The 16,034-nt window shown below is 48.0% G+C and overlaps 1 protein-coding gene across 1 annotated transcript in view; it reads left to right on the top strand.

Moving 5' to 3' along the window:
- Nucleotides 1–12,823: 12,823 nt before the first annotated feature.
- The window catches only part of LOC138789790 (zinc finger CCHC domain-containing protein 14-like), a 54,369-nt gene continuing 51,158 nt past the window's right edge, over nucleotides 12,824–16,034 (top strand). The window contains exon 1 of the mRNA XM_069968601.1: nucleotides 12,824–13,500. Coding sequence (XP_069824702.1) covers nucleotides 12,934–13,500 — 567 coding nt within the window. The 5' untranslated portion in view covers nucleotides 12,824–12,933. The remainder of the gene's footprint in view (nucleotides 13,501–16,034) is intronic.

Here is a 16,034-nt window from a genome sequence, read left to right as displayed (position 1 = left end):
ATGGAGTTGTACTTAAACCTAAAACCATACAAGGTGGAATTATACATATACATACATATACATGCACACACACACACACATATACATATATATACACATACATACAGTAAATACATACTTACACACACACCACCAAATGCATTACTACCTAGACTAAAGAAAATAATAATGTAGTAACAAGGTGTCCCTAATATAGTATTTAGTCAACATACTGTATATAGGACTAAATAGAGAAAAAATACTCAGTTTTAATGTGCAGCATAGCGTCCAACAGAATAGAGATGGCATTCATAATCATTCCATTTTTTCTACCGTGTCAGTAGGACTATCCAAACGTCGTCTCTTGTGCTTGTCTTGAATAGGTGGAGTGAGACCCTTTACATCTTTAACCCCTTAGCGACCCATGGCGTATCTGATACGTCATGGTTCCGCTCTGAACGGCGCTGATCCCGGCTGACACGTGCAGCCGGGCAGTGCCTCTATTAGCCGGCGCGGGTCCCGTTGCCGCGCCGGCTAATTAAGCCTCTAAGTGCAGCTGTCAAACCTGACAGCTGCACTTAGAGGCTTCAGACCTCACGTCCCTGGTGCCTAGTGGGACGGATCTCCCCCCCACGATGCGATCGCTGGGGGGAGATCCGTTCTTCTGCCCGTGCCGGGCCTCAGCGTCGGAATGACGCTGATCCCGGCTCGGCAATAGATTGCTATGGCCTGCAGCAGGCCATAGTAATCTATGACCGATCTAATCGATCTTTGCTGTGTATATACACAGCATTGATCTCTATGAGAGATCAGTGCTGTCTATATACAAGTCCCCAAGGGGGGCTTCTAGTTACAGTAAAAAAGTGTTTTTATTAATAAAAAATCCCCTCCCCTAATAAAAGTCCAAATCACCCCCCTTTTCCCATTTTATAAATATAAATTAATAAATAAATAAACATATTTAGTATCGCCGCGCGCGTAATCGCCCGAACTATTAATTAATCACATTCCTGATCTCGCACGGTAAACGGCGTCAGCGCAAAAAAATTCCAAAGTGCAAAATTGCGCATTTTTGGTTGCATCAAATCCAGAAAAAATGTAATAAAAAACGATCAAAAAGTCGTATATGCGCAATCAAGGTACCGATAGAAAGAACACATCATGGCACAAAAACTGACACCTCACACAGCCCCATAGACCAAAGGATAAAAGTGCTATAAGCCTGGGAATGGAGCGATTTTAAGGAACGTATATTTGTTAACAATGGTTTGAATTTTTTACAGGCCATCCGATACAATATAAGTTATACATGTTATATATCATAGTAATCGTAACGACTTGAGGAACATGCATAACAAGTCAGTTTTACCATAGGACGGACGGCGTAAATGCAAAACTCCCCAAAATCAAAACAAATTCGTTTTTTTTTTCAATTTGACAGCGCAAATGATTTTTTTCCGGTTTCGCAGCATATGTTATGGAAAAATAATGCCTGTCATTGCAAAGTACAATTGGTTTCGCAAAAAATAAGCGCTCATATACGTCTCTAGGTGAAAAAATGCAAGCGCTATGGACTTTTAAACTTAAAATGGAATAAGCAAAAGCGCAAAAACGAAAATAGGCTTTGACCTTAAGGGGTTAAGGGAAGAAATGGCTTCCTCAGGAGAACTGTAAAGAGAGGCTGAACCATCCGATTTGAAAACTTTCAGTATGGCAGGATAAAGAAGAGCAAATCGTATTTGATTTTTCACCAATGTCGAGCAAATGTGTGCAAAAGCTTTACGTTTTTGAACCACTGCTGCGGAGTAGTCATTAAACATAAGGATTTTGTGGAAATTGCAACATCAACTGTAGATTTTTAAAGGGAACCAATCACGACGAAATTGCCCCCATTGATAAGGAAACGTGCTGGTACATCAGCCAGCACGCTTCCCAAACATCCCCCTGTCCCCTCCTTTATTACCCCATAATCTTACTTTTGTGATGTCCCGCGCCGTATGCTAATCAGCCCCAAGTAGTCAAGGTGGGCTGAACTAGTTACGGTCCCGGGCGCTGTAAGCACGCCCAGAGGGGCATGATTCAAAGACCTGCGCTCCGCCGACGTCATCTCTGGCCCGCGTTCACGTCGGCGGCGCGACGCGTCTTTCGCATGCCGCGCATGCGCAGTACAGCGGGAGAAGACGCTGACGTACTGCGCGTGCGGAAGACATCGTCGCGCCGCCTTGGAGCGCAAGCGTCGCCGACGTCTTCCGCACGCCATGCACGCGCAGTACGTCAGCGTCTTCTCCCGCCGTACTGCGCATGCGCCGCATGCAAAAGACGCGGCGCCGCCGACGTGTACGCGGGCCAGAGATGACGTCGGCGGAGAGCAGGTCTTTGAATCACGCCCGGGACCGCGACTAGTTCAGCCCACCTTGACTAGTTCAGCCCACCTTGACTACTTGGGGCTGATTAGCATACGGTGCGGGACATCACAAAAGTAAGATTACGGGGTAATAAAGGAGGGGACGGAGGGGACAGGGGGATGTTTGGGAAGCGTGCTGGCTGATGTACCAGCACGTTTCCTTATATGGGGGCAATTTCGGTGTGATTGGTTCCCTTTAAAGCTTTGTAAAATGTTGTTTTTATCATTATAATTCAGATACTTGACAATCACTTGTCTGGGTTTCTGTTCTTTTTTATTTGCATCTTGCTTTTGTTTCGCTGGTGGGGGTCCCACACGGTGAGCTCTTTCCACAGTAATGTGACCGGGGATACCCAAGGCTTGGGGAATTTCTAGAGAACATATAGCATGAAATTGCATGGCTGGAATGGATTCAGGTAAACCTATAATACGTAAATTGTTGCGCATAGAGCGGTTCTCTAGATCATCAGTCTTTGTTTGCAATGAAGCTGTGACATTCATATTCTGTTGTAGTTTTATTTTTGAAGAATGTATTTCATCTTCTAACATGCTGACTCTCTCCTGAAGTTCAGTAATCTGTGAGGTGTGCGTTGCTATATCTCCCTGTATGGTTGCTAGGGAGGAAACTATAGTGGCCTCAAGAGAGGATTTTATGTCATTTAATATCATCTTGGACACTTGAATTGCCAGTGCCTTGCAAGACATCTTTAGTCCTGGTATTATGGTGTCACAGAGGTCCGGCACTGGGGTTTGTGAGGTATGTGTTTCCTCTGTGTGTGCCTCAGCAGCAGCACCTCGTGACGGCGCCATCTTAGGTGTCCCTGTGACAGAGCTGTGAGGTAAATGAAGGAGGGCTTATGGGGAGGTGTATAACTGGTTCCCCGCTTAATGAAGTGGTGCCTCCGACTCCTCGGCTCTTAGAGAAGTCAGAGGTGTGGTCCGGCAGAGCTGGTAATGTCAGGAGTCAGAGTGGGGAGCGATATTATGAGCGGAGGGTGGAGGAGCTCACTCACACTGCTGCCATCCCATACGCGCCGGAACCGGAAGTCCTTGTAAGAGATATTAAATGATTTAGTGACTTATAAGGACGGTATCTGTGCTGCACCTTGGAGAAAGAAAGGTGATGGGGGTTCAGGAAGGTAAAGAGTGAATGTGCACAGTACATAGGTGACGGAAGGAGAGAGGGGCTGATGTGGACAGAGTCCACAGGGGGGATGGGTGGGGGATAGGTATATAGACATAAGATTAGCATGTATAAAGAAATACACAGCATAATGCAGGTAGAAAAAATAAAATAAATTAAAATTAAGCGGTTAATAGGTCTATAAAATGCATGTGAAGTACTCACAGGTTTTTTCTCAGAGGTTTCATTTGGTTTCTTTCTGGTTTAATTCTGGTCTAATTCTAAAGGGGTCACTTGCGATGGAGCGAACAATGGAATATTCAAAAGACCACTGTGCCCACTGATATAGTTCTATGGCTATGATTACCTGACTCCAAAAGGCTAGAGTCAGGCTCCAGGCAGGCCCGCTTCTGCCATGAGGCGGAATGAGCCTTCCGCCTCAGGCGGCAGAATTTGCGGTCCGGCAGGGGGCGGCATTATGTCCCCCCTGCTGTCATTTTTGTTAAGTATCACTTAACAAAAATGACAGCGGCCGCTCACCTGTCCCGTCGCCTGCGCTCTCCACATCCTGTCTGGTCCCGCAACGTCACTCTGCAGCTGTCACGGACCTCCAGGCTGTGGTGAGTGCCCGGGGTCGGTGGGGGACGCGCTGGGGTGATCAGGTCGCGCGGGACCGCCCCGCGAGACCCGATCACCCCACTCACTCACCACAGCCTGGAGGTCCGTGACAGCTGCAGGGTGACATCGCGGGACCTGACGGGATGTGGAGACAGCGGAGAGCGCGGGCCGGCTGCGGTGTGGGACAGGTGAGTAGATGGCGGCGGCGGCGGGGCGGGGCGGTGGTGGGGTTGGGGGGGGGCGGGGGGTCCGGGGGGATGCCGGCTATCACTCGGGGCGGCCGCCTGAGGTTTTCCTCAGGCGGCAGAAACCCTTCAATCGGCCCTGGCTCCAGGTGTCAATTTGGGAGGGGCAATTAGGGGTAAGAGTGAGTCAGAGGGCACAGATCTAGTGGGTTGTTACAAAAAAGGCCAAATGAGGGGTAATAAAAATCAGTCAAGACATACTAGACACAAAACAGATAGGGCCCTATTTCATGGGACGGTTATCGTGAAAGAAATAGTTAAATCATCCGAATTTAAACAATAATTGTTCTGTGTATTTGCAGGCAACAATCGAAAATCGTTTGTATGCCATTGATTTAGATCTGAACCTAAAATTATTGTTAATCGTTCGCTGTAATTCCACGTTACTGCATTTTTTCACTAATCGTTCAGTGTAATAGCACATTGTTCATTATTTTTCTGGGATTAGAAGGAATAAACGATCATAGTAACATTCGTAACTAACGATTATCGTTCTGTGTAATATGGTGAATGATTTCAGGTTAACGATAAACAATCTCGTTTGCGATCGTTTATCGCTAATCCTTAAAAATTGATCAGTGTAATAGGACCCATACAAAACAGCAAAGCAGATGATGAGGATGATAGTGACTCAATGGCTGACATACCAATACACACAAAGCAGATACAATGGCAGTGGGTGAACATCACAGACAGCAGCCGCTGTGTGACAGGGCCATGTCACACAGCGGCCGCTGTTTTTTACAGCGTCTGAATGTGGTCTAAGGCTATGTTCCCAGAACACACTAAAGATGGCAAACGTCCGTTACTGTAAATGATCATTAATTCTAACTATTGTTTTCCAACAACAGCCGTTGTTTGCGATCTTTAGTACATTGTTGTAACATAGCCTATTAGTTATGTAGTGTATATATAAGTTATGTAGTGTATATATAATCAGTGGCGGTCTTTGGCACCAAGCACACCAAGCGATCGCTTGGGGCCCCCAACATCCAGGGGGGCCCCCACGCCCCGCTCTTGTGCTCAAGACCGCTGGACAGGGCCGCTGCCCCGCTCGCTGCTGCCATCTGAACTGTAACTATGAGCACTCGTAATGAGCGCTCATAGTTACATGCAGCAGCACTGACAGGGCGGGAGACATTGGCTCCCTTCCTGTCAGTCACTCTTGTGCGCTTCCCCAGTTAAACAGACCCCTGTGTGCTCCCCCTCCCATATAGTATATAACACAATAAAACAAACACTTATACTCACCTGGGTCCGGGCGTCTCCTCTTCTCTTCACTCTTGTGGCTGCAGGAAGGGTTTTCCCTGCGGTCACAAGTGGCAGCTTTGTCCTTGTGGTGCCGGCGCTCCAGTGACATCACTGGAGCATCGGCGCCAGGACAAGGGGAGTGCGGCCTTTTGTGACCGCAGGGAAAACCCTTCCTGCGGCCACAAGAGTGAAGAGAAGAGGAGACGCCCGGACCCAGGTGAGTATAAGTGTTTGTTTTATTGTGTTATATACTATATGGGAGGGGGAGCATACAGGGGTCTGTTTAACTGGGGGAGCGCACATCGGGGGTCTATATAAATGGGGGGAGCACACAGGGGGGCTATATAACAGGGGGAACACACAGGGGGGCTATAGACTACAGGGGCTTCACAGAGAGGTCTATATACTACTGGGGGCAACACACAGCGGTCTATTGTTTTGGAATGCGTGTCGAGGGGGGGGCCCCAGACATAACTTCGCTTGGGGCCCCAGAAATGCCAAGACCGCCCCTGTATATAATCACCATATGATGCACAGTATATTGGTTGTATATAGACATAGAATGTACAGTATACAGGATAATATATAACAATCTATGAGGTCTAGTATGAAATAGTATGGCTGTATAATGGACTGTGATGGTATATTACAGGGATAGTTATATAGCCATGTACAGTATGGATAAAGAAAGTTCAACTGCAGCAGCTCCAGACTTGAAGTTGAAAAATACGTGATTTATTCCATACGTGATATACAGGGAAACAACAGCGACGTTTCGCTCCTCCAATAGGAGCTTTCTCAAGCCAGTGAATACACACATCAAAAAGCAGGTGTTATATACATCAGTGATAGGTCAATTAGTGACGTGTACTAAAGTGGGAGTGAATAAATTAATAAATTACACAGTTTTCGGTATCTCTCTCGTAAGGGAAATTACATTCCAAAAGATAAAGTGCACTATATAATAGTGAAATGTATCAGTGACATAGATGAAAAATGCAAAAATACATAATAGAGCAGTAGTGGATCCCACACGGACAGCCACAGTTCCGGCATCTCATAACAAAGGATGAAGGTGAACCGCACGCTCACTTGGAACGCACGGCCATATTGTGAATTGTAAAGCGTCTCGGTATCCAGGCAACTGGTGATGACGTCAGATGTAAACATCAACTGGAAAAACCAGTTCCCATGATCAGCCACATCGATGAGACCATCCAATTATCACAGGAATTCAAACCCTCCGGTAAGAGAGCGATCTCGTTCAGGTAGCAACCCTCTCTTACAGGGGTGCACATCCCGAGGATCTTAAGTCTTCTGTGGGGGCTCATCGGGGTTCGGCCGTGTATGTGGATAACAGTGATTCACCAAAATTGCTGTAGAGACTGTTCTGGATACCAGATGCATGGGTAAATCTAGGAAGATGCAGGAGTTCGTTACTGTCGGTGAGGATCCACGGATTCTGCTCCAATGGTAAGACTTGATAGCATGAATATCTAGATATACCAGATGAAGAAATGAATATAAGTAGTAATATCAAAAAAGCGATATATATATATAATTAATAAAATATATACAAGTGTATTCACAGATGCTCAAATGTGTTGGTTACACGCATACGGGACTGGAGAAATGATACTTATCTAGCATAACAGTACTTCGGTAATATTTTATAGTCTACGTTTAATCCCTGTGGTCTCAGGGTACCTAAGCGGAATATCCACTGTAGTTCCCTCTTCTTCAACATGGATATACGGTCCCCCCCATGGGACAAAGGTGGAATTTGGTCAATAAACATGATTTTTAAATCACTTTCCTTGTGGTTTTGATCGAAAAAGTGTTTCGATACGGGTAAATCTTGTTTGCCTTTCCTGATTGTGTAGCGATGTTGGGTTAACCTCGTTTTCACATCATATGTGGTTTCTCCCACATAAAGAGCTTACACGGACACCATATTACATAAATAACATATTCTAAATTACAATTCAAGAATCTGTTAATGTTATACCTTTTTCCTGTGTTAGGGTGTTGAAAAAATTGGCCCTTATGGACATATCTGCAGTTAACACAGCCTCCACAAGGGAAGCAGCCAACTGCACGTGGGCCCAGAAAGGTGAGTGATGACTGAATTGGTAATGTGACATCAGTTTTAACAATCATGTCTCTAATATTGGGCGCTCTCTTGTAGGACATCAAAGGTTTAATTTGCAAGCTGTCTATGTGAAGATAGCTTCTTTGTAGAATATGCCAGTGTTTGTGGATGATCTTTGTAATGTTAGGACTATGAGAATTGTAGGTGGTAACAAAAGGGATACGATTCATGGTTGACTTGGTTTGCTGTTGTGTAAGTAAGGAATTTCTATCAAGTTGTCTGACCTCATTTGTATGTTGTACGATTAGTGTCTTGGGGTAACCCCTTCTTTGAAAGTTACTAGCCAGAGTAGTTACTGCATTTTCCAGTTTGTTCTCATCAGAGACAATTCTCTTGGCACGTAAAAACTGGCTCTTAGGGAGTCCACGCTTCATTGGTGGTGGATGATTCGAATCATACCGTAAAAGCGTGTTTTTGTCGGTGGGTTTGACATACATGTCCGTAGCTAGTCTGTTGCCTTCTTTGTAAACTATGGTATCTAGAAACGGAACTTGAGTATATGAGTGTGTGATGGTAAACTGAATGTCATTGTCGATCTCATTCAAAAATTTCCAAAAATCCAAAAGCTCACTCTCTGTGCCTTTCCAAATAATGAACACGTCGTCTATGAATCTCCACCACCCCAAAAGACTCCGGGAGTGGTGGGATCCATAGATACACGTCTCCTCCATGTGTTCCACGAAAAGATTAGCATAAGTTGGTGCTACGGGACTGCCCATCGCAGTCCCAATCAACTGTAAATAGTACTGTTTATTAAATGTGAAGAAATTACAGGTGAGTATCATATGTAAAAGTTGTAGCAAAAAATCTTGACATGATGGTGTAAAATTAGCCTTGTTCAAAGTGTTCTTGATGGCATGCATGCCGTTTGTGTGGGAAATGGAGGTATATAGACTAGCTATATCCATGGATGCTAGAATAACAGTGTCATCTATTTCAATGTCGCTGATTTTTTGAATGAAGTCCGATGTGTCACGCACATAAGACCTCATTTTTGTCACATGTTCCTGTAGTATTTTATCAAGAAAAATGGCAGCATTACTCAAGATGGATCCTCTACCCGAGACTATTGGTCTCCCTGGGGGGTTATTTATGTCTTTGTGAATCTTAGGTAAAAGATATAATTTTGGGGTGAGGGGATATTCAACCCATATGAAATCTCCCAGTTTTTTATCAATGATTTTGTCATTTAATGCTGTATTAATTAAGGACCTTAATCTTTGTTTGATAGAGTCTGTGGGGTCTCGGTCAAGTTTAAGGTAAGTAATGTCATTCAGTTGTCGTTCTGCCTCTGTGATATATTGTATGGTGTCCATAATTACTATGCCACCCCCCTTATCTGCAGGCTTCACTGTAATTTCTTTCATGTCAGATAAGAATGTTAATACATTGTATTCTTCCGTAGTCAGACATCTCAGAAAACCGTCAGGTGTGTTACTTCTGAGAATGTCCAAGTCTTTTTTAACTAGAGATATATAAGTCTCCAGAGCGTGAGATGTGATAGGCGGCATGAAATTGCTTTTGGAAAATAAACCAAGGCATTCAGCAGATAATTCACATGAGTCATTAGCAATTTGTGATGTTGATTTATCAACCAAATCACTCCAAATCTTCAGCTTAATGCGCCTGAAGAATAGGAATAAATCAAGTTCCAAATCAAACCATTTGATAGTGGTATCTGGACAGTATGAAAGACCCTTACTTAATACATTCATTTGCATATCGGTAAGCATAATGGATGAAATATTTACCACAGAATTATCTCGATCAGAGTCCCTCAATTCGTTTTGTTGTCCTTTCTTTTTCTCCTTCTCCAGGAACTTTCTTGTCACTTGTGTCCGGGCTGGCTTGAATGCAGCTGTTCTTCCTATATCGGTGTCTCCTCTTCCCTCCGCGTCTGGTTGGGCATGTACAGTATGGAGAGAGGCGGCACAGAGGCCCCCTGGCAGCAGTGTGTAAGGTTTAGCTGGTCTATGGTGTAACCTGTGGGGTGTCAGGGGGCAATAAAGATAATGTCCCTCTGTGTTTCTTTTCTGTCTTTTTTTAGGTTTATAAGAAGCGACCCCCTGAGGCCCTCTATACTGCAGTAGCTATCACTGCCATACATTTGGGATAGCTGTTGGTTTGGCTTTCAGCCATCTCTCCTGAACATTGGGCAGGTAGGGATCCAACATCCCCTAAAAGTCACAGGGCGGGAGTGGTGACCCCATACACAGATGCTTGGCTGATCCACTAGATTTGTGGCCATTGACCAGATGGATTTATGTTGGCAGGACCCATCTAATGGGATGCACCCTCTGTCCCCTGGCTGCAGAATGTGTCCCCATTGATCTCTGTGGCCTTGCACACGAATCACCCAAGAAAGGGTTGTACAGGGGGTATATGAGACAAGAGGCACACAGGGGATGATTACTGTGGGTCATGGTGGGGGTGGTAGCAGATGCTGGGAATATGGGGGCACATGGTTACACTGCATGTCCCTCCCCCATTAGGGTAACCTCCCCTCTCTATAGGGATGCTAGTAGTGACTATAATATGGAGGCTGTGAGGCAGCCATACACCCGGCTGCCAGGTAGCTGCCTGCTTGGCTCCAGCTTTGTGCCATCACTGGGGAGACAGGAGGTTGTGGCTGCCAGACACCTTCCAAGCCCCAGGGGGCTTCTAGTATAAGTGTAAAAAAAAAAAAAAAGTATTGTTATTAGTAAAAAGCCCCCTCCCCTAATAAAAATCTGAATCACCCCCCTTTTCCCAAGTTTTAAATAAAAGTAAACAAATAAACATGTTTGCTATCGCTGCGTGCGTAATTGTCCAAACTATTAATCACATTCCTGATCTCGCACAGTAAACGACGTAAGCGCAAAAAAAATCCCAAAGTGCAAAATTGCGCATTTTTGGTCGGATCAAATCCAGAAAAAAATATAATAAAAAGTGATCAAAAAGTCGTATATGTGCAATCAAGGTACCAATAGAAAGTAAACGTCATGGCGCAGAAAATAACACCTGACACAGCCCCATAGACCAAAGGATAAAAGCTTTATAAGTATGGGAATGGAGCGACTTTAAGGAACATATATTTGTTAACAATGGTTTCGGTCTCGGTATTGGATGGGAGCAGGGGTACCCTCCTTTCATGAATGGAAAGTGCTGGTAGAGAGAGTATATAAGTATGAAAAGTCTACGGCGAGAAGACAGTCCAGTAGAAGATTAAAGGACAACTCCCGCGGGACCCCAAAAAAAAAAAAACACAGACACACACAGACACCATACTCACCATCTCTCCGGTGACGATCGCCACTCGATTCGCCCGCCGTCCGCCTCTCCGTCGCCGCCTTCCGCCATCCAGCGATGTCTCCAACTTCCGGGTCCAGGGGATGGAAAAGGCTGCCAGTGCGCTTGCGCACCGGCAGCCTTTTCACTGGCTGGAGCGCATCACATGGCTTCCAGCAAGCTCAGCCAATCAGGGCTGAGCAAGCTGGAAGCCATGTGATGCGCTCCAGCCAATGAAAAGGCTGCTGGTGCGCATGTGCACCAGCAGCCTTTTCATCCCCATTCACTTTGCATGAAGACGCCGAGGAGGAAGAAGACCCGGACCGCCCCTCGGCTCTGACGTCGTCGTCACCAGATGCCGCCCCGGAGAAGAGGACCGTGACGATCGTAATAGGTAATGTATACATTCCTTAACTTCTGGGGTGGGGGGTCGGGGGTCCGAAAGTGGGGGAAGGGGGCCAGGCCGGGTATTTAACCACATTACAAAGTTATATAACTTTGTAATGTGTGTTAAATGAGCAAAAAAAAATTTTTGTGGGAGTTGTCCTTTAATGCGTTTTAGTAGGACTTGGGCGAAATGGGAGAACAGGGGGATCGACTGAATGGTTACCGGCAATTGGGGTTCCTGGGAAAGTGGGGTGTGTTTTTTTTTTTTTTTTTTTTTTTTCTTCTGCCTTCTCCATTCCTTCGCTGGGGGGGGGGCGATAGGTCGGTAGGGTGGGGGGGATCGCTTGGGGGCATTATCTTGTATTTTGTATATTTGTTTATTATTTCTTTTAACTGGGTTGTGTCTGTTTTGTATATACGTGTTTTTTGCAAAATAAAAAAAGATTTAAAAGTTAAAAAAAACAAACAAAACAAAACAATGGTTTGAATTTTTTTACAGGCCATCAGATAAAATGAAAGTTATACATGTTACATATCATTGTAATCGTAACAACTTGAGGAACATGCATAACAAGTCCGTTTTACCCCAGGGCGAATGGCGTAAAAACAAAAAAACCCTAAATAAAAAAAAAATGCCTTTTTTGTTCAATTTCACCACACATTTTTTTTTTTCTGGTTTCGCAGTGTACTTTATGCAAAAATTCAGCCTGTCATTGCAAAGTTCAATTAGTGACGCAAAAAATAAGGGCTCATGTGGGTTTCTAGGTGGAAAAATGCAATTGCTAAGGCCTTTTAAACACAAGGAGGAAAAAACTAAAACGCAAAAACGAAAATTGGCTCCGTCCTTAAGGGTATATAGCCCCCCTGTGAGCTCCCCCCAGTAGTATATAGCCCTCCCTGTGAGCTCCCCCAGTAGTATATAGCCCCCCCCCTGAGCTTCCTCCAGTAGTATACAGCCCACCCTGTGAGCCCCCCTTGTAGTATATAGCCCCCGTGAGCTCCCCCCAGTAGTATATAGCCCCCTCATGTGAGCTATATAGTATATAGCCCCCCTGTGAGCTCCCCCTCCCATATAGCATAAAAAAACAACACTTATACTCACCTGGGTCCAGCGTCTCCTCTTCTCGTGGCCGCACGGCAACGGTCACAAGAGGCCGCTCTTCCCTTGTCCTGGCGCCGGCACTCCAGTGACGGTCCGTCAGTTGGGGACCCGTGTATACGGTGATGTTAGAGGTCGCTGTATAGCCGGTGCTCCCCGGTGCTCTCCAGCCGCCCTTACAAGTCTTCTTGTCCCCGCAGGTGTCATGACCGCAGCTCGGTGAGCGGAGGATGCAGCAGACGGGGCCGGCTCGGTGAGATCGCAGCAGCAGCGCTCAGCAGCGCTCAGCAGCCCCGGAGGGAGGGCGGGAGCGGAGGAGGCGGGCCCAGCCGGAGCGGGAGGCGGCGATTCGGTGCATCGCAGAGAGCTGGGGCTCAGCAGCCGCCGCCGGGTGTGTCCCGGGGCACCATGGTGGAGAAGCAGCGCTGCCCCCTGCAGAGGGACGGCGTGTACCGCTGGTTCTCCGAGCTCTCCTCCTCCCAGCGCATCGAGTTCCTGTGCGGCCTGCTGGACCTGTGCCTCCCGCTGGAGCTGCGCTTCCTGGGCTCCTGCCTGGAGGACCTGGCCCGCAAGGACTACCACTCGCTGCGGGACTCCGACATCAAGGCCAACAACCCGGCCGACCTGGGCAGCCTCACCAACCTGGCGGACGAGGTGGTCCGGAGCAAGCTGCTCGTGTCCCTGGCGCTGCTGGCCTCCGACAACCGGGAGGCGGCGGGCGTGCTGTGCCGGACCCTCACCCACATCGACTCCATCATCAACAACCTGGGCCTGCAGCTCAATGAGGGCCGCACCGGGGACGAGTTCCTGCTGCTCTTCACCATGGCCACCAACCACCCGGCCTTCAGCTTCCACCAGAAGCAGCTGCTGCGCAAGGAGCTGGCCCACATCCAGGGGAGGCACGGTGCCAGCTCGGGGCCCCCAACCCTGCCCACCACCACTGTCAGCAGCAGCAGCAGCAAGGGCTGCACCAAGGTAACTGTTACTGTGCACCCACCAAGCTACATGTCATTCTGCCCCTCCAGAGGCCTGTCACTGTTACCCCCTCCTCCTACCACTGCCTGTCACTATGCCACTCACCCTGCCTGTCACTGTTACCCCCTCCTCCTACCACTGCCTGTCACTATGCCACTCACCCTGCCTGTCACCGATCCCCACCTCATCTGCCTGTCACTATGCCACTCACCCTGCCTGTCACTGTTACCCCCCCCTCCTCCTACCACTGCCTGTCACTATGCCACTCACCCTGCCTGTCACCGATCCCCACCTCATCTGCCTGTCACTATGCCACTCACCCTGCCTGTCACTGTACCCCCACCTCATCTGCCTGTCACTATGCTACTCACCCTACCTGTCACTGTATCCCCACCTCATCTACCTGTCACTGTATCCCCACCTCATCTGCCTGTCACTATGCCACTCACCCTGCCTGTCACTGTACCCCCACCTTATCTGCCTGTCACTATGCCACTCACCCTGCCTGTCACTGTACCCGCACCTCATCTGCCTGTCACTATGCCACTCACCCTGCCTGTCCCTGTACCCCCACCTCATCTGCCTGTCACTATGCCACTCACCCTGACTGTCTGCCTGTCACTGTACCCACACCTCATCTGCCTGTCACTATGCCACTCACCCTGCCTGGCTGCCTGTCACTGTACCCCCACCTTATCTGCCTGTCACTATGCCACTCACCCTGCCTGTCCCTGTACCCCCACCTTATCTGCCTGTCACTATGCCACTCACCCTGCTTGGCTGCCTGTCACTGTACCCGCACCTCATCTGCCTGTCACTATGCCACTCACCCTGCCTGTCACTGTATCCCCACCTCATCTGCCTGTCACTATGCCACTCACCCTGCCTGTCACTGTACCCCCACCTCATCTGCCTGTCACTATGCCACTCACCCTACCTGTCACTGTATCCCCACCTCATCTGCCTGTCGCTATGCCACTCACCCTGCCTGGCTGCCTGTCACTGTACCCGCACCTCATCTGCCTGTCACTATGCCACTCACCCTGCCTGTCACTGTATCCCCACCTCATCTGCCTGTCACTATGCCACTCACCCTGCCTGTCACTGTATCCCCACCTCATCTGCCTGTCACTATGCCACTCACCCTGACTGTCTGCCTGTCACTGTACCCGCACCTCATCTGCCTGTCACTATGCCACTCACCCTGCCTGGCTGCTTGTCACCGATCCCCACCTCATCTGCCTGTCACTATGCCACTCACCCTGCCTGTCACTGTACCCCCACCTCATCTGCCTGTCACTATGCCACTTACCCTGCCTGTCACTGTATCCCCACCTCATCTGCCTGTCACTATGCCACTCACCCTGCCTGTCACCGATCCCCACCTCATCTGCCTGTCACTATGCCACTCACCCTGCCTGTCACTGTATCTCCACCTCATCTGCCTGTCACTATGCCACTCACCCTGCCTGTCACTGTACCCCCACCTCATCTGCCTGTCACTATGCCACTCACCCTACCTGTCACTGTATCCCCACCTCATCTGCCTGTCGCTATGCCACTCACCCTGCCTGGCTGCCTGTCACTGTACCCGCACCTCATCTGCCTGTCACTATGCCACTCACCCTGCCTGTCACTGTATCCCCACCTCATCTGCCTGTCACTATGCCACTCACCCTGCCTGTCACTGTATCCCCACCTCATCTGCCTGTCACTATGCCACTCACCCTGACTGTCTGCCTGTCACTGTACCCGCACCTCATCTGCCTGTCACTATGCCACTCACCCTGCCTGGCTGCTTGTCACCGATCCCCACCTCATCTGCCTGTCACTATGCCACTCACCCTGCCTGTCACTGTACCCCCACCTCATCTGCCTGTCACTATGCCACTCACCCTGCCTGTCACTGTATCCCCACCTCATCTGCCTGTCACTATGCCACTCACCCTGCCTGTGCCCCTGCTGGAGTCATTTTTAGTGCCCATCTTTCTGCCTGCCTGTTGCTGTGCCTCTCCTCCGTCTGGCAGCCTACCACTGTGCCCCCCCTTTGGGCACCTTTTTACCCTGCTTCTTTCGCTCTGGCGCCTGTCACTATACCCCCTCCAGCTGCCTTTTGTGAGTCTACCTACCAGCCCCCTGTCTTTTGCACAGGGTACAGTGTATAGTAGGTGTACAGGTTACACTGTGACATGTGCTCTATAATAAGACTAGGTTCACACTGCATGTGTGTATACAACTAAAGTGTATACATATAAATAGTCGCTATATTAGAGCAGAATCCATTTCTTATAGACTTTTAGACTTTCTTATAGACGTTATGGGGATAAATGCATTGCAACATGTTTTTTATGTTTTTGTTTTTTTTAATGACTGGACTCAGTAGTCCAAACTACTATCTTGTTCTATACAACAAGAGATGAGTAACTAAACCATGCAATGTGAATCCAGCCTAAGCTGATAGAAACCCTCTGCTCTTACCTATTCTCTTCTCACTTTGGCGCTAAAACTTACTGTGAGGCGGTGGAATAAGCATT

This window comes from Dendropsophus ebraccatus, chromosome 4 (assembly GCF_027789765.1).
Source record: "Dendropsophus ebraccatus isolate aDenEbr1 chromosome 4, aDenEbr1.pat, whole genome shotgun sequence".
In the NCBI taxonomy this organism is placed as follows: Eukaryota; Metazoa; Chordata; class Amphibia; order Anura; family Hylidae; genus Dendropsophus; species Dendropsophus ebraccatus.
Note: the sequence above shows the minus strand (reverse complement) of the source record. Positions and strands in the feature narration are given on the sequence as shown.